General features: G+C 42.5%; 1 protein-coding gene across 3 annotated transcripts; it reads left to right on the top strand.

Moving 5' to 3' along the window:
- Positions 1-384: 384 nt before the first annotated feature.
- Positions 385-23482, top strand: ASB11 (ankyrin repeat and SOCS box containing 11). Of its 3 annotated transcripts, none has more exons than XM_068533465.1 (7): positions 385-565; positions 8995-9074; positions 13965-14021; positions 16495-16645; positions 19422-19556; positions 20668-20859; positions 23358-23482. In XM_068533465.1, the coding sequence occupies exons 1-7, from the start codon at positions 385-387 to the stop codon at positions 23480-23482; spliced, it is 921 nt and encodes a 306-aa protein (XP_068389566.1). The 3 variants fall into 3 exon arrangements, with proteins under 3 accessions (XP_068389566.1, XP_068389565.1, XP_068389567.1); XM_068533464.1 differs by having other exon boundaries at positions 13914-14021; XM_068533466.1 differs by lacking the exon at positions 385-565 and adding an exon at positions 1543-1660 and having other exon boundaries at positions 13914-14021.
- Positions 23483-24504: the final 1022 nt, after the last annotated feature.

Genomic DNA, 24504 nt, shown 5'->3' with positions numbered 1-24504 from the left:
CAGATAACTTGCTTCGTCCCCATGGGATCTGAAAGGTTTGTTCTATCTTTCCAATCCTGCCTTCCAATATAATGTAGCAAAAACTGGGATTTAGGAATAAAAACGTTTTGGACATGAATCCTGTTTGTTAAACAACACTGAGGAATGTAGGTCTAGAACTATTGGGTGTTTCTGGTTTGAAGGAAGTTTCTTTAGTTCATTTAACATTGCCATGAATGTCAGTGCGTGCAGTCGCCAAATCACAGCTAGCTTAGAATCTACAGACTCAGTTCTCCGTAACAGGAGCACAGAGAGCTAGAAGGTTTAAAATAGATGTCATATGATACCGATTATAACTCAGTGAAATTTTGCAGTCCCAAGAACCTATACAGAGTGTGAGCCAAAATGGAGGACAGTCCTGTTTCCTTTGGCTTTAAAAACATTTTTATTACAATGTTTGCTACTTTTTTTTTCTTCAAGCTTTTAATTAAAGTGTTCTTGGCGCTCCTAACCCATTTCTATATCGTCAAAGGAAATAGAAAAGAAGCGGCTAGGATAGCAGAAGAGATCTATGGTGAAATTTCAGGTAAAAATACATGAGTTTGTTCCCAGTACTTTAAAAGAAACCTCCTAGATAATTCATATGAATAATATTTCTAGAAGGCAGATTTTATTTAAACTTTGGCTTTGAGTGGGTAGTTTTAAAAAATTATTATTTAAAGTAGCAAATGGTGTTGACTGCACCAATTTGTGAAGGATTTTCAGCTTTCTGTTCTGCAAATTAGTAGTTTCATTAGCAGTTATTATTTAAGAAGTGAATAGACTAGTGGCTTTCTAAGAGTATTTTGGGAAAACTCATTTCTACTAACAAAAGAATTACTTTATAGGATTATCTTCTTGAATATTTGTAATCAAATGTTAACAGTGCATTCTAACAAAACTGTTTTCCCCAGGAAATGGAATGGCCAATAAATTTGATTTAAAGCAGCAATATATATGCTATATATGTGTGTGTGTGTGTGTGTGTATGTGTGTGTGTGTGTGTGTGTGTGTGTGCGCTGTCATTTGCAATTCGAATTGCTTAGCCACTTGTCACTGTCAGGAAAAAACCCTTCACTGAATCCATTTATGCCCAGCACCATGCAAAGCACAGCAAACAAAGGTTATTGTAATATGAAATGCCAACCTTTGGTCCAAACGTTTTAAAGTCTCCTGCTGTGTAGGATTCAGTCTCCATTTCTTTCAAGAAATGATTCACGTTAATTGCAGGGAGAGGCTACGAAAGTAAATAAATCAGATATCATGGTTACTGCTGGGGCTGCCACTGGATAGAGGAGTATTTATTCATAAACAGAGTTCCGAACTTCCCCGTGTATTTTTAGTGTTCGCAGGGGTTCCAGGGTTACCTCATTCTTTATCTAGTATCCATTTCACCTTGCACCCTGAATTCTCTTTCAAAATAGACTTATGTTACGTGATTCCAATACACCAGACAACTTTAAGGACACTAGGGAACAGCAGTCTTATCCGAAGAGATAAGACCTCCAAAGACAAAACATCAGCATGCTTCAATTAACAGGGGAAAATGAGAAGAATCTCGAAGTTTCGGGAAGTGGCAGAAGGCTCGGAGTGTGGAAAGAGATTTCTTTTGGGGATTATATTTGTCACACGTTTCAGGGAGGTATGTCGCTTTGACTTGGTTTAAAAAAAAAACTTAAAATAACCTTAATTTCAAGTTAAGCATAATCTGAAAAGCTGTTTTCTAATTTAATTTGTAAATCGGGGCAGGGGCTTTCTAGACGTTTCCATCACAGTTTTGATGCTCTCATAGATACATCATCCTCATGGCTTAAATTAGTAAAGTCCGACAGTCAACATCAGCAAGAGTGTGTTCAAAACGTTTTCTCCTGGTGCTCGTGTGCATTATTTCTGCCCTTGTGGTCCTTAACGAAGTACTCTTAAGAAAGTTTTATAAGAGTCAAAACCTGGAGCCATAATACAATTCTCATAAATAGAGCGTACTCATTTTTTAGCTCAGATATCTTGTTGAAGCTCCTAGGATAATATTCATTTAATTTGCAAATGGCATGGTGTTCTATTGCAAATGGCATGGTGTTCTAAAGTCAAAAACGTGTTTTTCAATGATCACTAACAAGAAGCAGTGGGGTGAATAGTGCCTGTTAATTTCTCAGTTTAATTTCCTTCCTATATACATGTGTATGTGTGTGAGGATGGCTGCGTATACGTCTACACACCACTGACACACCCACACACATATATAATAGAGAGTATATCCAGATTTGGTAAATAAGGCTTTCTGTAATAATGTAGGCAATAATACGCCAGAAACAGTGGTTTTTACATGATTCCAACAGCGCTTTTTCTTTTGACACTGTTAACAGTCAGATACTATATATATATATATACATATATACATATATATATATATATATGTATATATGTATATATATATTTATAGCTAGACATTTTAAAAACCAAGAACAAAATTTTGTCTAAGTGTTCAACTCAAACCAGAAATTACCTTTGCTGCTTGTTGGTCAGACAAATGTTTGTTGGGAAAATATGTGACATTTAATCAGTAAGTCAGCTAATCGACTTACTAAAATCTCAGAACTTTCTTGAGTCCAATAGCATATTCTGTTCCTGTAAACTATCGTCAGTGTTGTCAAAAACAAGGGGAGGTAGTAAAAAACTCAGCCAGGGCAGAGTTTAGCCTGTTATAGGTCCTGGCACTTTTCTTTTAGAAGCTGCACCTAGCATCACATCCCTCATTAAATATCTTTTTTTTTTTTGGCTGTAAAATTTTTTGGAAAGTTTTTTTTCATATTCTGGAGTACATCATTCGATACTTTCTTTGTGGTTTAAACTATTACTTTTGTAAGTAACTCATCAGAATTGAGTTCAGCTATGTTTGGTTGGCTGTACTTAGTTTTTTCCGGCTTCTTTGTGTAATTTGTCAATAATATATATTTATTTTTAAGTTTGAAACATTGTCATTGGCCCTTGATATTCTTATATCTACAGCTCCAGATGCATCACTGGCCCCCGCCTTCAGGCCATAGATATTTCTGCAGGCACTTGTGTCTCCCGAGAGACGTGGGGTATGATTTTTCAACCTTTGCTAATTTGGCCAGAACTGAAGCTATATTCAGTACAGTGACTTGGTCATCAAACTTGATAAAAATAAAGTGTAGATGCAGGTTGATAATCTCTTATTGACAACCCTTGGGCCAGACATGTTTTAGGATTCAGGGGTCTGGGGGATACTAGAATGATTACGCAGCGTGTATACTGTATATTACGCGGCGCTCCCAGCAGGACCTGGAGCTTCCTCCTATAATCAAACGTTTTGATATTTCTATAGTGAAAAATATCAATATTCACACTAAGTGAAAATACAAATTGAAAATAATAGTTTGCTAAACCTGAGTCCTGACCATGTTCTGCTGCCAAAGGAGCTTGTTTCCAACTTGGTTTTCAGAACTGGGGGAAATTTACAATTGCAGGTAAGAGATTGTGGAGTTATTGTACCCTTTAAAAAAATGAGTTCTATTCTAAGTGTTTTGCCTAAAATCAGTTGTCCTTGTTTTTCTAAATTCAAAGGACTGACCTTGATTTGATGGCCACGCCTCTGCCTGACTCACCATCCTGACTCCTTTTCTCTATCCTTCCCATGTCAACAGTTTTTTTCCCCACCTTTGGTCCATTCCTGCCCGGTCCTCCACCTCGCCTTGTTCAGTGTTGGTGCTTGTCTCCTCGAGCCTTGGTCCACCCATCCTCTGAGTGGTTATATATCACAGGTGCCTGCTGGCTTTCCCAAGTTGGGACACACGGCACTCAGCAGGGGCTCTGCCACCCGACCTGTCATCTTCAGCTCAGCTCTCCTGCTCCTAATGGGTTCAAAGGAAGCTTCTTTCTAACACATTACAAAGAGATGTTCATTGACTGTAGTTCATCTCCTGGCCAGAGCTGAGTGTTGTAGAGGGTACGCGTTTTAACGCAATTGTATTATAATACTTTTGATACCTTGGGAAATTTCTTGTAATACGTTTTTTTTCCACTTACCTTTATTTTACTTAAGATATCATTAATTCTGTTAGGCTCTTGCCTATATTTTGGTTCAAATTTGAATTTTCTATTTTTTTTTGATAAGTGCTACAGGAGAAGATACTCCTTCATATGATTTTGGAACTTGAATAAAGAGAATAAAGATTGTTTCATGGGCGCTGGAGATAATAACCAGTCAGGCAGTTAAAAAAAAAAAATAAATAAACCAGTCGTCTCAAATACTTGTTGGAATTAGGAAGGGTAAAAATTGCAAAAAAAAAAAAAATTGAAAATAATAATTGATTTTTATCTTGAATTCTTGGAGCTCGGACAACCATATTCCATCTGAACCCATTTTGTTACTGAAATCTATGGTTTTAGACATTGTCATGAAATTGTTATTCAGAGAGCCTGAGAACTAGAGATATAAATCACATTCTGAGAAAAAGTCAAAGGGGGGAATGAAAATGTACTTGAACATTTTCCATACACCTCATCAGGAACAAGTAAACATACTTGTACAGTAAACAATCTTCAAAATGTGCCTGCAGCCCTGTGACACAGGCAGCGTGCCAAATAACTCAAAATAGACTGCCTTAGAAGCGAAGGATTGATTGCTACTTCAGCATTCATTTATTTGGAGATCTTAGATACATATTTCCTGAAAGGAATGGAAAAACTCCCTAGCCGCCAAATAACTTTTATCCTCAATTTCTCGCAATTAGCTCCAATTTGCAAAACAAGAATGATAAGAGCAAGAGGCTGTGTGTTGGGAATCAGAATAGAAAAACAGAAGAGCCCACCGTGGCAGAGTTTCTGGAAAAGCGTTTTGTGTGAAAACCCTTCAAGGTCCTTTGAAGCAAGTGCTGGAAAACAGAGTGACCGGAAAGGTGACTTCCAGGAGAGCGGCTTTGTTTCCAGTTGGGAAACCGAAATGACTTCCACATTTAAGGCGATCCAATTGATTTATTTCATATTATTTACAGAGATAAGGGGGATGTAGGAAGGCACCCCCCCACAAGTCAATCTACCAGGAGGATGGGCAGGATAGAAAAACCAGTAGTTCTTAAAACCAGAACGGGGTGTGTTCTCAAACTGACTCCTCAAATAGGGAGAAAGAGAACTGGAAAGCAGTGGCGAGGAGACAGAAGCCCAGGACCACCCGCCTTTCCCTCTTCCTCCCTGGATCAGAAGATGGCCTGCACGCTTGCCTCGGCCTCGGAAGCCTGGGGTGGGAGTTGGGGGCATCAGAGGATGCTGCCTGGATGGGCGACACTAGGAGAGGTGACCAAGTGCCAGTGCGTAGGAAAGGCACTGGGTGTGAGACATGCAGTTGAGGCCGAGTGCACAGGACTGGTCTTCTCTTCCAGGCCGCTAGGGAGACATCTCCCCATCCCTCTCGCTTCTCCCCACCCCCACGGCACCAGAGGGGCTGTTGGCACCTCAAGAAGGAAGTGAGAACATGCTGCCCTTCCTCGGGCGGAGAGGGGGCCATCCCCTGCCCTGAGAGTGGGCAGAGGAGCGGAGATGACAGTCTTAAAGCGGACTGACCAGTAGACTGGTGGTCTTGAAATCTCTTTCTTGAAGTATGCCATAAATACAGATAAGTGCACAAACCCCAAAGCGGACAGCTGGGTGAGTTTTCACCATGGGGTGCCAGCTCCCAAGAACAAGAAACTGCCCGTTATCAGCATGACCCTCACCCCACCCACCTCCAGTCAGTCCCTGCCCCTTCTCATGGTACTTTTGACTCCTAACGCCCGAAGTGAGTCGGGCCCTTTTGTGCTTTATGGAGATGGAGTCATGTGGCACATCCTCTTCTGTGTAGGGCCGCCTTCATCAGCGTGATGTTTGAGAGATCTGTCCAGGCCGGGTGTACGGATGGCGTGGGTCTTAGGGGGCTGAGGGGCAACAGAAAGTTACTAGAAACAGGATGAAATCGTGGTTAAGGTGCCTGCTTCCCAGCAGGAAAGGGGACACCGCGGCCCGCTTGGAGGCAAGTTTTAGAAATAATAAAGCCATTTCATGTTGCTGTTCTAAGTTAATAATAGCAAAAGTTGCCATTTAAATCCTGGTTTGAAGCAAATACTTAGAGTACCTTCAGGTGACTCGGTTGACTGGCTATTGTTAAAACAAAAGAATAACAAAGCCACAGCTGTGGGTTTGCTTCTTCGGTTGGTCAGGGCGCTGAGTTGCCATCCATGGGGGAAGACCGTCCTTCCAAACTCAGTGCTTGTTATCCCTCTCCAAGCCTGGTGAGGCGAGAGGGCGACGCGTCTGACGCACACTTCATATTGAATGGGATGGAGATGTAGTCGAAGAAAACCAAAGCTGACTACTGAGGATACTATGCGTATGTTATCTCATTATTCCTAGCTTATGCAAATGATCAATGTCCAAAGAGGTTGAAAAATCCTCCACTCATCAGCTTTTAACTGACTCAGGAACAAGTGGACATACAAACGCAATATATTTTCAGGTTAAAATTGTCTGTTTTTCTTACTAGAAAAAGCATTCTACCTATCAGAAGTATGCAATTCACCAGTGATTAGATAGATTGATTGATTGATTGATAGATTAATAGATGGATAGATATAGGTAGATATAGATAGATAGATATACACTTTTTATTTTGGAACTAAAGTGCTACAAAGAATTCTCACTTCTCTTTGCCCAGACTCCATTCATGTTTATCCAGCTGTCCGGTTAACATCCTTGATAGCAAAAGGATCCAATCCGGGCGCATGTTGCCTTTAGATGTTGTGTCTCGTCAGCCTCCTTCAATCTGGTTACAGGGCAATTAGTTTTGAGAACATCCCTCAGTTTGAGTTGGTTTGAGATGTCCTCACGATTAGATTCAGGCTATGCATTTTGAGCAGGAATATTCCAAGCAACGCTGTGTTCTTTTCACTGCGTTCCCTCCAGTAGTGTGTGATGTGGCTCATTGTGTTCCAACAGATGGCACACTGTGCCAATTGGTTCCATCGCTTCTGAGGTTCATTTTGATCCCCGGGGTAAGGTGGTGCCTACCATTTTGTTCCACTGTACAATTACCCCTGTTCCCTTGATAACTATGTAATTATTTTGTGGGGAGATAACTTGAGGCCGATTCTATTATTTCTCCTATGTGTCTAAAATTGGTGTTCTACTATGAGGAAGAGCTTTCTCTTCTCCCTGTTTATATACTCATTTGTATCAGTGAGGCCTTATAGATTCCTGTTTTATTTGCTAGGGTATAATCATGATTTATTTTCATGCTCAAATCGTCCCATATTTGGCCAGTGGAAGCCCCTTCAAGGCAGCTTCTGTACTTTTTGACATTTCCCATCGTTCATTGAGCACTTCCTTACTTTCTGGCAAGATGTTTGCGGCCCATCTTACATTTTTCCTGGCATTTCAGCCTTGGAACCAGCCATTTCTCCAAGCAGCCCTGGTTTAGGTTTTCTCAGTATACAGTGCTATTCTATCTATCTAGATATATCTATATATCTGTCTATAGGTAGAGATATATAGATATATCTGTAGAGAGAGAACCAGATGGGTCACCAGATCCCACCTTCAGCCCATAGATATTTCTGTAGGCACCATCTTTCCATATACACACATATATTGAAAACCACATTTTCATACCAATTGCTCTAATTGTTCCAATTTCAATCCAACCCTGTAGAGTTCATTCTAGCTTTCTCCTTTTTCAAAACCCAGAGGGTTAGAGAAGATAAAAATTGAGTTTCAATGTAAGAAGAGGTTTTATGGAAATGTTTAGAGCCCTGGTTCTCATCCATTGGAAAATTTCAGTCTCTCCTTGAGGACACACTACTTCAAGTTTACGTAATTCCATATTTGTTGGGATTGTTTTTGTCAAGGTCGTAGGTATGGGAAAGCCTGAATTCTTAGCACCATCCAGATCACCTAGAAAAAGGTGATAAGATGGGCCTTTTGTGTTAAACCCAAACTGTATGACATGCTCGTCAATGTATGAAGAGCACAGTTATAATTTGAAGAATGCCCCAATTTTGCAAACCAGTGTAGGTTTTCTTCCAAAACAAATCATTGCCCTTCAGCATGTTTAATAGAAGCTTACTTCTCAGATGCACACTTAAGCTTGTTAGTCTTGTTTCCTGACAAGCAATTACAAGAAAAATACATTTGTAAGGCAGTTCTAAGGCTGTTCCTTAGAGCGCTACCCTACCATGTGTGCTTATTAATCATAACTTTTCTTGAGCACCTAACATCATGGATAAACTTTATTGGCCTACTTAGAGACCAAAGAACCTGCTAAGTACTAGATTACTATTCCCCCACTTTACAGATCAGGAAATTGAGGTTCAAATGATTTTAGTAACTTGCCCATTTCGGCAGAGATAGTGGTTGAGGCAGGACTGGCCCCGTGCTTAGCCAACACGTTCAAACTGCCCACCAAAAACTCTTGGAGGATTATGTCATCTGAAAAACAATATTCTGCATTATGATAACAGATCGGCTTCATTACCAAAATCAAAGAATTATCTAGGGGATTTCGAACAAAACCATTTTCCCTGACCCCTTAGGGTCTCCTTCCTGGCACATAGGATGTCTTAGGGTAGGGGTGAAGGGGGAGAGGCAGGGGAAAGAAGAAAGTGGGGAAGTTCATGGACCAGCTTTGCCCTTCATTTTGCCTATTCAGAGTTATCGGATTCAATCACTGGGCAGTATTTATTTGAACGGAATGTGTTCCTTATGAAAACTGCCCCCCAAAGCCAGAGAGATGATCTGTGCTCCCTCTCCACGCCCGTGGACTGTATCCTCAGTGGCTGGTCACCCTGAGAGTGGCTGACCGGAGAACCTGAGGCGTGGTGCCAGCTCCTCTCCCCTTCCGCCAGACCTCCTCTCACAGTGGGTGGGCACATGAACAAGCAGGAGGGAGAAGACCCCTGGCCTTGACTCTGAGCTTGATGTGTGTTTCAGATTGCTGGGCCGATCGGTCTCCACTTCACGAAGCGGCAGCTCAGGGACGCCTACTGGCCCTGAAAACTCTGATTGCACAGGTGAGTAAACGAAAGACTTGATCCTTGGTGCTTGTGCTATAATCAAGCGTCGTTCTTGATCAGCTTTGACTGCCGCAGGGGTCTTGCTGGCCCCATCTGGGTCCCAGCACAGCCATTCTACGTGGATGCATCCTCTCCCAACTCACTATTTGTTCCTCCTGCCTCTCCCTCCTTGGGGAGCTGGCTGGTTTTCTGCCCAATTCCAACCTTCCCCTTCTGGGTTTCCCTTTGCTTCATAAAAAGTTTCCCTATGAGGCTGATGGGGGATGCCCTCAAACCTGTGTTGCGCTAACTCACCTTGCTCTCTCCCAGTGTGCCTCCGTAACAGCAGCCCTGAAGTTGCATAAGTCAGCTATTGCTCTGTAATAAATTACCTTGAAACACAGTGGCTGAAGACAACAAACACTTAGATTCTCATGGTTTCTGTAGGCCAAGGAGCAGCTTAGCTGGGTGGTTCTGGCTCCGAGTCTCTTGCAGGCTGCAAAGTATCAGCCAGGGCTGCAGTCATCCTACAGCTTGAGCGGGGGAAGGATCTGCTTCTAATCTCACTCATGAGGTTGTTGGCCATTTTCAGTGCCTTGATGCCTGGGCCTCTCCATAGGGCTGCGTCACAAGATGGTAGCCGGCTTCCTCCACAGACAGCATGAGAAAGGGCCTAAGAAGGAAGTCTCAGTACATAACCTGCCTCCAAAGTGACATCTGATTGCTTCTGCCGTATTCTATTAATTAGATGGGAGTCAGTAAATCCCGCCCATACCCAAGGGGAGGGGATTACACCAGTGAGCCAATACCAGGAGTCCGGAGCCATCTTGATCACTGGGAACCATCTTAGAGGCTGCCTACCCTGATGATCCGCTGTTTCAAAAGCAAACATTGCAATAGGTTGACAAATGGGTAAATCTTACTCCTTTGGGAAGATTTCTTCAAGTCTTAGTTATTAAAGCTAATTTATTTTTACTTATGACTGTATCCCTAGCACCATGAATAATGACTAGAGGCCTAGTAAATATTTGTGAGATGAATGAAAGTGTACACAGTCCATTTACTTTGTTTTAGAGTCTACGTGTGTACAGAGGAGGTAAGTCATTAGATCTTTTTTCCACATCCTAGCTACCACCAAACCTGGCTTCCTTATTTTAATGTAAACAGCTGGACACACTGCTCTTTTTCTCTGTGTGCGTGTATGTGTGTGCCTCTTCTTTCTTTCTCCTTTATGAGTTGTGTTACTTCTTAGAAAAGTAGAGGCAAAAGGAAAACAGTACTGCCAGTAATAATCAAATGGACTTTGCACTTGATTTTATCACTTGCTTATTTATTTGTAAGCACTTAAAATTTTATTTGGTTTGATTTTTTTCCTTCCAGTTTTATTGAGATATAATTGGCCTACGGCACTGTATAAGTTTAAGGTGTACAGCATAATGATTTGACTTACTTACATCATGGGAGGATTATCACAATAAGCTTAGTGACCATCTATTGTCTTGTATATATATAACAGTAAAGAAATCGAAAAAAGTTTTTTCCTTGTGATTAGAACTCTCAGGATTTACTCTCTTAACTTTCATATATAACATACAGCCGTGTTAGTTATATCTATCATGCTGTATCATGCTGTATTACATCCCTAATATCGTCTCCTGGAAGTGTGTACCTTTTGACTCCCTCCATCCAATTCCTTCTCCCCACTGCCCACCCCCCCGCGACCTCTGGTAACCACAAATCTGATCCCTTTTTCTATGAGTTTGCTTCTGAAGTATAATTGACCTACAACACTATGTTAGTTCCTGTTATACAACATAGTGATTCGATATTTCTATACATTTCAAAATAATCACCATGATAGGTCTAGTTACTATCTGTCACCAAAGAGATTACATAGTTATTGACTATATTCTCCACACTGTATATTTCATGCCCGCAACTCATTTGTTTTGCAACCGAAAGTTTGTACCTCTTAATCTCCCTCATCTATTTCCCTCCTCCTCCGACCTCCTCCTCCTCTGTCTTTAAGCACTTAAACTGTTATTCGATTTGATTATTTTTAATATGTGACATATTCACATAGTTTCCAAATTAAAATGACAGAAAAAGGTACACAGTGAAAAGTCTTGCGTTCAGCTCCTTCTTCTTGGCCCCCGACCTCAATACTTTTATTAGTATTTTAAATTTTAAATTTTAGAATACTTTTAAAGAAGAGTTGCAAAGACAGTACACAGAGTTCCAGCATACCCTTCACCCAACTTCCCCTCGTGTTAATATCATACATAACCGTGGTACTTTAGTCAAAAATAAGAAATTAACACTGGTACAACACCATTAACTAAACTACAGACTACTGAGACGACACCAATCTTCCCACTAGGGTCCTTTTTCTCTTCCAGGATCCAGTCCAGGATATCACATTGCTTTTAGCACTTCTTTATTTTTAACTGTATTTTATAAGCATGTTGGCTTCTATAGTGTCCTTCAACGTGTAAAGTGCATTCTTCATGGAGAATTCTTCAGCCTTTTCTTAGTACATCCCCACTTTTTTACCCTTACACACTGGTAAAAAATGGATTATTCTACTTTATTTTCTAGTCTATTTTACGTGTAGACAGTGTGGTGTGCTGTGAGCAAAACATTAAACCAAGGGCCGGGAGCTTCTGACGATCACGCTGGCTGTCACCGACAGCAGGGGAACCTCAAATCTTAATAATTGGAGCTCTCTGCTCCTCCATGTTCTCACCCGCAATGACAGTGAGTCACTCTAGCTGATCTTTCAGGCCTGTGCAGCATTACATTTGTACAATTCCAGGGGTTCTTGAGAGTTTGCATCGGATCAATGTTTTTTTTTTTTTTTTAGCACACTGCTGCCACCTTGTGGACTTTTTTTTTTTTTGGCCACGCCGCGGGGCTTGCAGGATCTTAGTTCCCGGACCAGGGATTGAACCCCGAGCCCTCGGCAGTGAAAGCGCCAAGTCCGAACCACTGGACCGCCAGGGAATTCCTTGTGGACTATTTTTTTAAATGCTCTTATTTTTTCTTTATTTTCTTAAAACGAAATTATATATGGGAAAAGGAAAAGAAACCCCCTTGTATTAGATACCCAATTGTAAACATACAGCACGGCTCTGGAGTAATGACGTCATATTCAGGACATAAACATGGACAGGACCAAGGAGGCACAGACAGGCCCTAAGATGCCGATGGGACTGGCAATAGTGGGCAGTCCCAGCTGCTGGCCACAGGAGGGACGCAGCCAGCACCATGGAGGTCTGGTGGGAGGGGTCGGGAACTTAGGTTGGGGTTTGGGGTCCAGGGTCTTGCACTAGGTTTTGGAGCGTTTCAGCTGGTCAGTTACGAGGCAGAGAATCAAAAGCAGAGCTCGGCTGGGTCCTGGCAGAACCTAAATCCTTTCACAGATAGAAAGTGGTGATCATGGGGGCAAGCGGTAAGGGCCAAGTTGTAGAGTCAGGGCATGCAGTTTGGCCGGCAGCTAGGCTGAGCCCGGCATCTGTCAAGTGGACTCCAAGGCGAGGAACGTGCAGCACGGCACGACGGGGAGGGCAAGTGTGGTAGGACTGGGCGGAGACGCTCGGATCTGGGGAAGAAGAGGAGCGTTAGGAGGAGCCCCCGGCTCCAGACCCTGGTCCTGCGGAGAGCTCGGCAGGCGGTGGAGGTCTGGCAGTCAGCATTACGGCTACTCAGGCACAGGAACCCTAGGAGCACCAACTATTTTACTTTCTACTCTTGAGCCTGGTCGTCATCCTTCTGTGCCACATGCACTTCTAACACCCCCAACCCTGGACTCTGTCACCCGCTCCCCATACCCACTGCTGTTCACACCTATATCAGCCTGTGCCTGACTCATCGCCGTGTCTTCATGACGCTCCTTTCTCCAGTGTCACATCCCCACCTCTCCGAGCAGCCCTCCATGGTGCTACCAGTGTGCTTTTCCGAAAACGTCTTATGTGTTAGCTCCAGACCTTCTACGGACTAACAGACTTGAAAGGCGCCTCATTCCCTATAACACATGCACCCCACCTCCACCCCCGTTCGGAAACCAAGGCCTTTCACGATCTGGCTCTAGCTTACCGTCCCCTTTCATCTTCCCCCTCCCCCCACTTCCCCTTTTTTCCTCCGCCTCTGTCACGTGTGGGCTCTTTCTGATCCAGAGATATAGCAACTATCCACCTACGCGCCCTGCCTCGCCCTCCTCTGCGTCCCACATTTGCATATCCTGTTCCCTCCTCTGCGTCCCACATTTGCATAATCTGTTCCCTCCTCTGCGTCCCACATTTGCATATCCTGTTCCCTCCTCTGCGTCCCACATTTGCATATCCTGTTCCCCCTTAAGGGAATGCCTTTTTTTTTTTTTTTTTTTTGCCTTCCTAGTTTGAAATTTTTTATGCTTCAAGCCGTAGCTAAATACTACCTCATTTGCAAAGTTTTCTCTTACTCCCCAAGGCAGATTCAAGGATACCCTATGTCCCCAATTAAAATGTGAACATGCTTCCAGTATGGCAGTATTCTGGCTGGGTTCCTCCCCACCGTACCCCACCCCACTTCCCGCCACCATTTCTGTCTCCCCACTAAACTCTTAGAGGAGAGAGACCCATGTCATAAGCTTTGAAGCCCCAGGTGCTGGCACATCGCCTGGCCCAGGATACTGAACGAGCTTTTGCTGAATCAATGAATCCGAGGCTCCCAGCTATGTTTGGATTCCCCTAGTCATGGCCTCTACTCGTCTCTAGGTGGTACCCGCAGGCCGCGAACACTTCACAAACACGTCCGACAACCTTGCCGTTTATTCTTATTGCTGATGCAGCCTTTAATCCACTTCTCTCCAAATCGTAGGGCGTCAATGTGAACCTGGTAACAATTAACCGGGTCTCTTCTCTCCACGAGGCGTGCCTGGGAGGCCACGTGGCCTGCGCTAAGGCCCTATTGGAGAACGGCGCCCACGTGAGTACCATCCCCGCCCGCGGGTCTGGCTGCCCAGGTGCAACCGCTAACATCTAAAGACCCATCAACTTCCAGAACCGTTACCCGCGGTGGGGTGCGCAGGCCTGGCCCCATCGGCGCCCATATTCTTGGATGGTCGGGAAGATACTGCTGGTTACCCCTCTCTTCAGCCTCTATATCCTTGTGCCAACGTTCAGATAAGGTAATTTACGGAATTCGTTCAGAACTGTGATACTAACTTGAAAAAAAAACAGCTTGAGCTAAAGTAATTTGAAAACTGATCTTGGAAAATTTATTTTAAAACATTTAAAAGAACACATTTAAAAAGAACAACAGGGGACTTCCCTGGTGGACCAGTGGTTCGGACTCCGTGCTTCCACTGAAGGGGGCACGGGTTCCATCCCTGGGCAGGGAAGGTCCTGCACGCTGCGCAGCACCGGCCAAAAAAATTTAATTAAATTTAAAAAAATATGAAAAAAAAATAAAAAGAACAGCAATCAAAAACCACTCTTAATTCAACACGCTACACCCACAACGATTTTTGTTGAGCAAAATTATCAAACTAAATGAGCTTGTAATAAATAATACATTGGAAAAACACTACACAATGAACTTTATCTTATTTTTAAATTCTCTCCTTTTCAAGGAGTGACTGAGCTGCTGTATGTAGTACAGATATCAGCATAGAATTCTGAAATTAATACTTCTGAAAACCTCAAGGACTTTTATTTAGTCACCAGATATTGTTTTGATGTTACTTTCGTTTTTGAACTCAGTCCTTGTATTCTTTGTTTCATGAGCTGTAATGTTTTTAAGTGCCTGACGAAGATTTTTCTTTGCATTTTATATGGAAGTTGGGTTTCTATGTGTAGAACTGAATATAAAAGTCTTCCTTGGGCAAAGCGATTTTCCCGATGCCATAGCGGTCACGTATTTTCATTAGGTAGTGCTTCTTTGAGGGCAAAGTTTGGTGGTGGCCATTTCCTTTGAAGCTAGGTGACTGGAGTCACAGGTGGGAAACAGAGGAGCCTCTGGGAGGTTCTGTGGGGGACAAAGAGTACAACGTGGTCCCTTGTCTTTGGCAATCTTGCGAGGGAACAGTCACTAAATATAATACTATTTAACATTCAAATTAGAGTGAGAGAAGGAATAAGAGAAAGTTGATCAATCAGTAGAAAATTCCTCAAAACTGGCAGTCCCGTGGGTGCCTCAAACTCAGTACATCTGAAACTGTGCTTATCATGTTCTTCCCTCGGGGAGCGGCTCCTCTCTTGGATTCCCAGCCTCAGAGACCAGGTGAAACATATTCCTGGCTTCCCCAGCCCCAAGCCTGGAATCATCCCGTTTCTTCCGTCTCCCCATCTAATTAATCACAACATCCTAGAAATCCTTAGAGTTTATGAATTTACACGTATTTGTCCCTGTCCATCTCTGCCATCTTAGCATCTCATCTTTAACTTTCCAATTGAATGGGGGCCATCCTGGCATCGTGGGGAAAGATCTTGTTTCTGAAACAAGAAAATTTAACATCCTGATAATCACAGGCGTATGTCCTTAGTTGTTGAGGGAGAATGGCTTGACGTCAAACCTTCGTTGTCCTACGTTCAATCCTGCCGGAGCCTCCCCACCAGAATGGCTTGGTTCCAGGATGTTCTTTTCAATCTGTTGCTAATACTCAAAGATGCCTCCCAGCTGTGCTGGTTCTCACCTGCCCCTCAGATCCCTAGAAGGCACTGAGGGTGGTTGGAGACACCATGTTGATGTCTGTTTCCTTTGTGTATTTCACCTGGTCATGATCTCTTTAGGAGTCCCTTTTGGCATATGCAGTTTCTGCGGATGGTAGTAGACCAGAAAGGAAATCTGTGGCCAGATGGTTTCTCCAATACTTTTTGCTCCTGACATGTTTGTTCATGATTGGGACGGGGAGTCGGCTCCGTATGAATGGAAAATGGAGATCATGGAGATAATTGTTGCAAATGTCTCTTGAATGCTTACTGGGCACCAGGCAACGTTCTAGGTGTTTACCAGATAGTAACTCACCTCATCCGCCCGATAACCTCCTGAGGTCGATTCTTTTATGGTCCTCATTTTTACAGATAAGGAAACCCAGGCACAGAAAGTTAGTATCCCAACCGGATCTCTGAGCACATAAAGGAGAGAGAGCGGGGATTTGAACGCAAGCTAATTGTTCCAGAGACCATGTTCTGGTGGCTCCTAGGAAGCTCTAGAATACCCCTGAGTACATCTTAAAAACTGCCCCATTGGCCCCATTTGGCTACTATTGATATTTATAGGTGAGAGTTGATAGGCTACTGGTACCTAAAAAAAACCCCACAATACTGTAAGGATGTGGAGTTCCCTCGTTCATTCACCGGCATGGGAAGTTTCTCCAGGCAGATACATAGGAATGCACACTTGGAGATGGTGAGAAAGAAATAGCAAACCCTCTGGTTCTCTCTTTGCCCATCGTTAGGTCAATGGGGTGACAGTTCACGGAGCCACGCCCCTCTTCAATGCTTGCTGCAGTGGCAGCGCTGCGTGCGTCAACGTGCTGCTGGAGTTTGGAGCCAAGGCCCAGCTCGAGGTGCACCTGGCTTCACCCATCCACGAGGCAGTGAAGAGAGGTAAACGAGGCATCACGTCGCACACAGAACATTGGTGGGCTCCCTCCAATCTGCATGAATCAGTCATAGAGTGTTTACTTTGCAAGGATCGCCCAAATCTTCTTCACCAGTAGACTAGGTGTGGCTTAGAAATCCCACAGCAGTAACTTGAATGTACCTAAATCTTTAGGAAATACCACTGGGGCATGACACAGCTCTTCTTAGAACCAGGGAATGGCTGTCTGCCTCAGATGTCCTCTTTCCTGGGCTCAGTCTCCCAACAGGCCTTGCTTGAGGCTCCTTGCTGGTGTTTGGGCGGCAGCTGGTGGAGTCAGGAGTGCAGGGGTAACTTCCACGAGCTGTACTGTGTTTACGTCTCTGTCCTTACTAGAAAAGAACATTTCATGCCCCAAAGCCCATAAAACATCAACCACGACCATAAAACAAGTGTTGAAAGCGTCTGAAAGCCCAGACCGATAGTGTCTCTAATGGAGGCTTAAAGGTAACTGTCCACAACAAGCAATATACTCTAGATGAGCTGATAGCTCTCAAGGTCATTAGTTACTGAAAAAAAGTTGCAACTGTAAAAACCGTGGCATTGGAAACCTTGAGGTGGATTCTAGATTTCTGTGTTCTCAGTTGCTTTTGAAATGATGGAAAAGAGTAAAATTAAGGAATTTTAAAACTGTATGCATAGACTAGACATGAACAAGAAGAGCCATTGAAAGGCCAACGCCATTTGTCAAAGGTCACACCCAAAGAGCAACATTTCTGTGTTACCCAGCGGTGGAGTTATTCTCTTATATTGAGATCAGAAATACAGTGGAGGGAGTTCCCTGGTGGTCTGGTGGTTAGGATTCCGGCCTTTCACTGCTGTGGCCCAGGTTCAATCCCTGGTCAGGGAACTGAGATCCTGCAAGCTGCATAGCACGGCCAAAATAAAAAAAAACATTTTTTTTTAATTAAAAAAAAAGAAATACCGTGGAGAAGTTAGAACACTGTAGAACAGTGATCTTCGCTGGTATAATGAGAATTAAAGTCTTTATTTCAAAGGGCAATAGTGAAAGATTTGTTCCAGGTTGTTAAACATGTCACTTGGTAATTTTTTTTTTTTTTTTGCAGTGGATTACTATAAATGATACAAACCCCCAAATCTCAATGTAGCTATGGTTTTGATGTCCTATACATATTTAACAAACATTTATTAATTAATAATTGATGCTGATTATTTCCCAAACTTCAAGTAAGTCCTTTAAGTTGTAGGGAAATAGTCTACTTTGGAAATGGTATAAAAGTGTTTAAAATTTTTTAAATATTGAAGTAAAAATTAATCTATTATCTGTATTTCCATCCAAACACTTAAAAATGGATGAACGTTGGTAATGGTTTGAATTAAGTAATTCTGCAGTGCTTGGATGGTTATATATGGAGTGTTTGGTATCTATATACCTCCAGTATATACATGCTTATCATAAACAGATGAAGTCGTGTGTCTCTACATATTTTTTTCTGTATCATAAAAACATGTGAGGGACCAATGTCCACAGAGTGGAAGGATGAATAGCAAGTTCATTATTTTAGATACTATGATATTAGTGCCAATCATTTGACTTTTATATATTCATTTTTTAAAAACTTCCTGAGAACACTTAAATTTAACTCAAGCTAGGCTCAGTTTCTTCTGGAAAAAAAAAAAAAAGGACAGGAACTATGTTTTTAAATGTTTATTAGATACACTGAATTTACCAGGCAGTTTTAGGTCCTGATTAGATATTATTTCTGGATTCTTACAGCTTTAAACCTCTAGGAACAAGCGGGGTCAGTCTGAGTCAATACTTTGGCAGATTAATGCTATAATTGAGGTATAAAATTTACTTATGTGAACAATAGTAAAATAGTTGGAGTTCACGGAAGCCTTATTTGTAGATTTTCATGCATAATAATGCTTAATTCAGAATTTGTGATGAATCAAGCAGGCTTGAGATGAAGCTTATTTTGGTGTCATCTCTAAAGAAAAGGTTGGTTAAGCTGATCAGTGATGATAAGATTTTGTTTTTTTTAGGAAACATTTAAACCTTCAAAAAAGAACCAACTCTTTATAAAACTCCCATCAAAACCTCAGAAGCATTTGCTCCCAAACAAATCATTCATATGCTGCAAATTAATCATGTCTGTCTCTTCACTGGGTGAACTCTCCAAGGAGAATGCTTACTTATCTAGTTCTTGTTGGCCACTAAACTTGAGAGTGCAGTTAAATAGATTCTATACTTGAGGCTTTTTATTAATTCTCACAGGAGTCTTACAAGTTGACCAAAATAAGGAGGTGCATGGCGTGACCATCCACCCAATCTTACACGCATGGGCGAGGAAGAGAAGGAGAGATTTGTAATGGAGGTGGATGGATCAGGGCTGGGCCTTGGATTTGAGCACTGGCTTTTCAGGGTAATAATAGCATGAGTCATTTATCCCCCTGGGTCTTGTAGCCTCTGCCTGTAATCCGGTGACTTATTATAGAGAGTGATTTCAGCTGTGTTCCTTGGAACCCTTAGTTTGGTTGGAGGTACCTCAAGGCTGCAGGGAAGAATTTCAGTGGGGCGGGGGGCGGTGCATGGGCATGCTCTTCTTTCTAATCTTTTTATTTTGGAGATTTCTAAGATTTCCCCCACCTCCCAAATTTTTTTCTGCTGAAAAAAAAATCTAGGTTGTTTCTAAAGCCCATTCCAGATAAGCAGTCTTATAATTCTGTGAATAGTTAATATTTCCCTTACTTGAGTGAGGTTATCTTGTGTTCCACCAGGTAATAGAGAGTGCATGGAGATTCTGCTGGCAAATAACGTTAACATTGACCAGGAAGTGCCTCACCTTGGAACTCCCCTGTATGTGGCTTGCACCTATCAGAGGCTAGACTGTGTGAAGAAGCTTCTAGAATTAGGTAACTTCCAGAAGTCTTTTCATGAGAAGAACCAGTTAACCTCGTTGGTTTTCCATGGCTTCAGAGGCGAAGTTCTTGTCAGGCTGGACAAAATTCTGACAGCATTTGATATCTAAATGGTTAAAACAACTTCAGAGATGAGTGTCTGTAGTTCTCAGTTCTGCTTCTTTTGATATTGGCTCCATTTACCTGGTATGGTTCTCCTTGGTGGTCTGAAGAGGAGAGCAAGAGTCTCTTTCCCATAAATCCTCGGGGAAAACAACCAATTGTATTTCACTGGCTCCTTTTAAGTCACGTGCCCATTTCTGAACCAATCATGGTGGCCAAGGGAATACAATACGCAGATTGGCTTAGGCCTAGGTTTCAGTCTACACTGCAGTTGTTGGGCTTCACTGGAAACACGTGAGCTGGGAATCACGGGAGATGGTTCCCCAGAGGGAAATCTAGGTGTGGTTACCAGGAAGATGCTGGCTAGTAAAAACAGCAGACATCTGTCATAGAGTACTTTAGATCAACCCTGCTAAATTAGTTTTTTAATTCTCAAAGGCATATACAGAAACTGAGAGCCCAGGGAAAAGTAAAAGGTCTTGAAACTATTATTTGGTTAAAGATTCCCCAAACTCAGCCACTGACATAAGGGTCAAGATTGTATTAAGAACCTGTAAATAAGAATTTTTGTCTCTAAGATTTTTTTTGTCTTTTTTTATCCCCTATCATTTACCACTCCCTATAGGAATTCAGAAAACTTTTTTTTCGAGCCCAGAATAATGTAAATACCAAATAAACCTAGCTGTGTCCTTTGCCAAAAAACAAACTAACTCTATGTAAAAGGAGCTGCAAAGATTTAATTTTGTCTGTCACACAGTTCCTGTGGGAAGGCAAGTAAAGCATTTGAAATGACTAAACATATCTTTATTAGGTACTTTTCTCATCAGAGTATTTGGAAACAGTAGGCATTGCTGAGGGTCTGAGCTTCAGTCATACATTTTCAAAGATTTGTCAGCTACGTCGTGGCGTTTAAGATGTCTTTATCGATGGCTAGCACATTTCAGGCTCGTAGTGTTTCTCCATTAACCTTGGGTGTTGAATTGCGGTCATCTGCTTTGTTAAGGAGCCAATGTTGACCACGGCCAGTGGCTGGACAGCCCCCTCCATGCCGCCGCGAAGCAGAACAGTGTGGAAATCATCCACCTGCTGATAGACTATGGGGCTAACCTCAAGTGCAGAAACGCTCAGGGCAAAAGTGCGCTTGATCTGGCAGCTCCGAAAAGCGGCGTGGAGCAGGCACTCCTGCTCCGGGAAGGTAAGGAAGGGCTGGGCGTCCGTTTCTCTTCCACAGGCACATTTGCCCTCTCTCCTGCCGGTCTCCCCTCTAGACTCTCGTACCCTTTCCTTTTCGTCGTTTTAATTGGGAGTGGCACGTGGGAGGGGGCAAGTCCTAGCCTCTCCGAGATGGGATTTTGTCTGCTGGGCGTCTTCACTTATAACAAAGGGACATTTACATACCACTGGTATGTTGCTTTGTATTTGCATTAACAAGAAAATAATCAGAGAACTCTGGCGAAAGGGCTGGGCTGGCTTGTCTATCCTGGCATAAGCACGTGATTGAGCAGACCAAAACTCTGCTTTGTCATATTTGGAGGCAATTCAGGGAAAATGAAAAATACTTGAGTGTAGAGATGGTCCGGTGGACACAGAGTGTGTCTTTCAGACACTGGACTAAACGGTGAAGTTGTTTGCCTGTTCTCCAGCTCAGCGAGTAGGTGGGTTTGCGCTCCGCATTGTCCCACGCCCGTGTCCACGTGGGCTAATGCATCTCTAGATGCTAGAGGAGGGAAGGTGGCGTCTACAAGGCTTCATGTCCCAGATTCTAAAGAGAACCGTGCTGTGTCCCTACAGAAAGAGGACACTATCTGAGCCTATTCTGAGCGTCTGTATGCTCGGGAGACTATTAAAGTAATAATAATTATTCAGCTTTCCACGTGTCAGACACTGAGCTAGGTCTGAAACATAGATTCATCTCACTGAATTCTCAAAACTTTAAAGCCATGAGAACTTTATAGTAACTGGTGCTATCCCAGCTGCAAGCGGGAAAAGAGGAGCATGAAGAGATGGGCTTTCAGAAGGTTACACGGCTGCTAAAAAGTAGGTCTAGGATGCTAACCAAGAAATAGGATTCCAACTTGCACTCTTTTTTTTTTTTTTTTTTTTTTAATTGGAGTATACTTGATTTATAATGTCATGTTAGTTTCAGGTATACAGCACAGTGATTCAGATATATATGTGTGTGTGTATGTATATATAAGTATTATGTGTGTGTATATATCTATTCTTTTTCAGATTCTTTTCCCTTACAGGTTATTACAAAATATTGAGTGTAGGTCCCTGTGCTATATAGTAGGTCCTTGTAGTTTATCTGTTTTATATATAGTAGTGTGTATCTGTTAACCCCACAGTCCTAATTTATCCCTCCCTTTCTTCCCCTTTCGTAACCATAAGTTTCCAATGTGCACTCTTAATGTTTTGATGCCCCAATCCTGAATCTTCTGAAACAATTTCTAGTGAGGAAGAGTTTAATTTCACTCACCAGTTCCATTTTGTGAAAGTGCCCCCATGTCTTGTATACCTTCCAAGTGGGATGCTTGGTTCAGTAGTTTTAGGAATACTCTCCAGACCAGTGCTTCTTAAGCTTCAATGTGTATATGAATCACCTGGGGATCTCCTTAAAATGCAGATTCTGATTCAGGAGCTCTGGGGTGGGGTCCCAGACGCTGCACGGCCACCAGGCTCCCAGGTGAAGCTGTTGCTGCCAGTCACACTTTGAGTAAGATGGGTCTAGATTATTTCCAGTAGTCTGTGTCATTAATGATTGTTCTTTGATTTGAACCTCTACTGGAAGAATTAGGACCTTCCTTACCAGCTCCCAGTTTGGAAATATGGGACACTTAACGACTGTTAGCTGAGAATATGGTTTATAGCAGTTGTCACATTTCCTGTTTCCTTCCATCAAAGATGTTTCCAGGTCCAGGATTCATATTTCTTCTAAACAAGTTCCTCTGTCTCTGTCTTCATAAATACAGCTGCTTGCTCTAGAAGGATGAACAGCAGCTATGTCAGAGGTCACTCTGAGGAGCTTTAGTTGTGTGACAGGAGAGACAACTTTGCATTCTTGCTTCCCAAGATTTTAACGAAGGGCGATGGTCTGCTCCTCCAGGTAGCGTTCTGTCACATGGATGCTCCTTGGCAATATCAATCCAAGTGTCATCCAGCTATTTATTTGCCTGTGTCGTCACCATTGCTCACGGGGTGCTAGACGCTGTGACAATAGGATTTTCTTGAAAAGGAAAACTTTGTATAGTCCAGTAATCACATAGATCTACTTGCATCGATCTTTATTGATACAGTCAGGTAAGGAAATAATGGGGCATTATTACAAATGCCCCTGTGTGACAAGGATCCCAGCCAAATGCTCAGTCAGCCTATTCAACCATATTTTGGACACTGGTTAGTTTGCTTTCCTTCGGGACTCAAAGCCTTGGTTGGGCACGATGACTCCATGAGACCCCATGAGATTGAGGTTCAGGGTATAATGGGGTCTAAGTGAGTTGGAGCCTTTCCCCAGATCCTCTGCTGAGCTGGGATCCTTACGAGAATGGAGGGCCCCGCCGAGCGTGAGTGGGGACCCAGCCAGCACCGCCGCATGGGCAGCTAGAGCCAGGAGGTCCCTGTGGCCCGACTCTCGGGCCCCAGCACATCTCCTGACACCGCCTCTGTGACCGCGCGTTTTAATTCCTCCCTCAGGCCCGCCTGCTCTTTCCCAGCTGTGCCGCCTGTGTGTCCGGAAGTGCTTGGGTCGCACCTGTCATCAGACCATCCACAAACTGTACCTGCCGGAGCCCCTGGAAAAATTCCTCCTATACCAGTAGCCCCAACTGTCCACGGGAAGATACTTGGAAATAAACAGGTTGTTGCCTGCTGTACCCAGAGTACCTAGTGTAGACACCCAACAGCTAGACTCCCTAGTGTAACACCCAACGGCTAGACTCTCAAATGAGCTAAGCTAGTTAGCGCACATCCCTGATGGGCTGGCACACGTGCGGAATGAAAACTCCTGGTTACTTTAATGTTCTCTTTAACCAAGGGGCAATGAGAAACTTTTCTGTTTTTAGCTCTTGTTGTTAAGAAACTTTAAAAAATTGTGAAGTAGGGTGAAATTAATAGGCTGTTTTTCAAGATTCATGATCTTCGATTATCTAAGGATCACCATTGTGAATAGCGTGTAGACACATATAAATCTGCGTGGATAAGATTAGGATGAATATAAGTATTCCAAGATGGGTTCCTGATTTAGTTCTTCCCTTCTTCCCCCTTTCTTTCTTTCCTGCCATGAATAAATCTCTGCTGAAATTTTGTTTTCTTGTGTTTTATTTTATATATTAAAAAGCCAAATACTATAAACCATCACAGTTAATTGAGACTTGCACTTACTGAGGTCCTGGTTGATGTTGATTACACATGGAAACGATAATATTTTGACTATATTAGGTACACTTCATTATTAAAATTAATTTCACTTCTTTTTACTTTTTAAATGTGACTACAATCCAATTTTAAGTTACACATGTAGCTAGCATTATATTTCTGTTAATACTGTTCTGGACCTTTTCTGATTTTCACAACTCTGGAATATCACATAAGTTAATCTTAATTAGTTAACTATTTGGGGGATAGAGATTAAATTCTTATTTCACATCATCATCTGAAAACGAATGTTGGTTTTTGGAAAATGTTAAAACATTCTAAACGATGGTATAAAATACTGGAATAAAATGTTCGTGAATGTACATGAAAGGGAAGCTCTTTTCTAATCATAATATCAAAGGCAGAAACTTTAAAGGAAAATACTGATAAATTAAAATACATGTGATAGAATATGCAGGAATTGGAG

This window comes from Eschrichtius robustus, chromosome X (assembly GCF_028021215.1).
Source record: "Eschrichtius robustus isolate mEscRob2 chromosome X, mEscRob2.pri, whole genome shotgun sequence".
Lineage (NCBI taxonomy): Eukaryota > Metazoa > Chordata > Mammalia > Artiodactyla > Eschrichtiidae > Eschrichtius > Eschrichtius robustus.
Note: the sequence above shows the minus strand (reverse complement) of the source record. Positions and strands in the feature narration are given on the sequence as shown.

Coding starts and splice junctions, on each gene's coding strand:
- ASB11 (XM_068533464.1), top strand. CDS start 385: ATGGAGGACAGTCCTGTTTCCTTTGGCTTTAAAAACATTTTTATTACA. Junction 566..8,994: donor GATCTATGGTGAAATTTCAG/GTAAAAATACAT, acceptor TGTGTGTTTCAG/ATTGCTGGGCCGATCGGTCT. Junction 20,860..23,357: donor GGCACTCCTGCTCCGGGAAG/GTAAGGAAGGGC, acceptor TTCCTCCCTCAG/GCCCGCCTGCTCTTTCCCAG.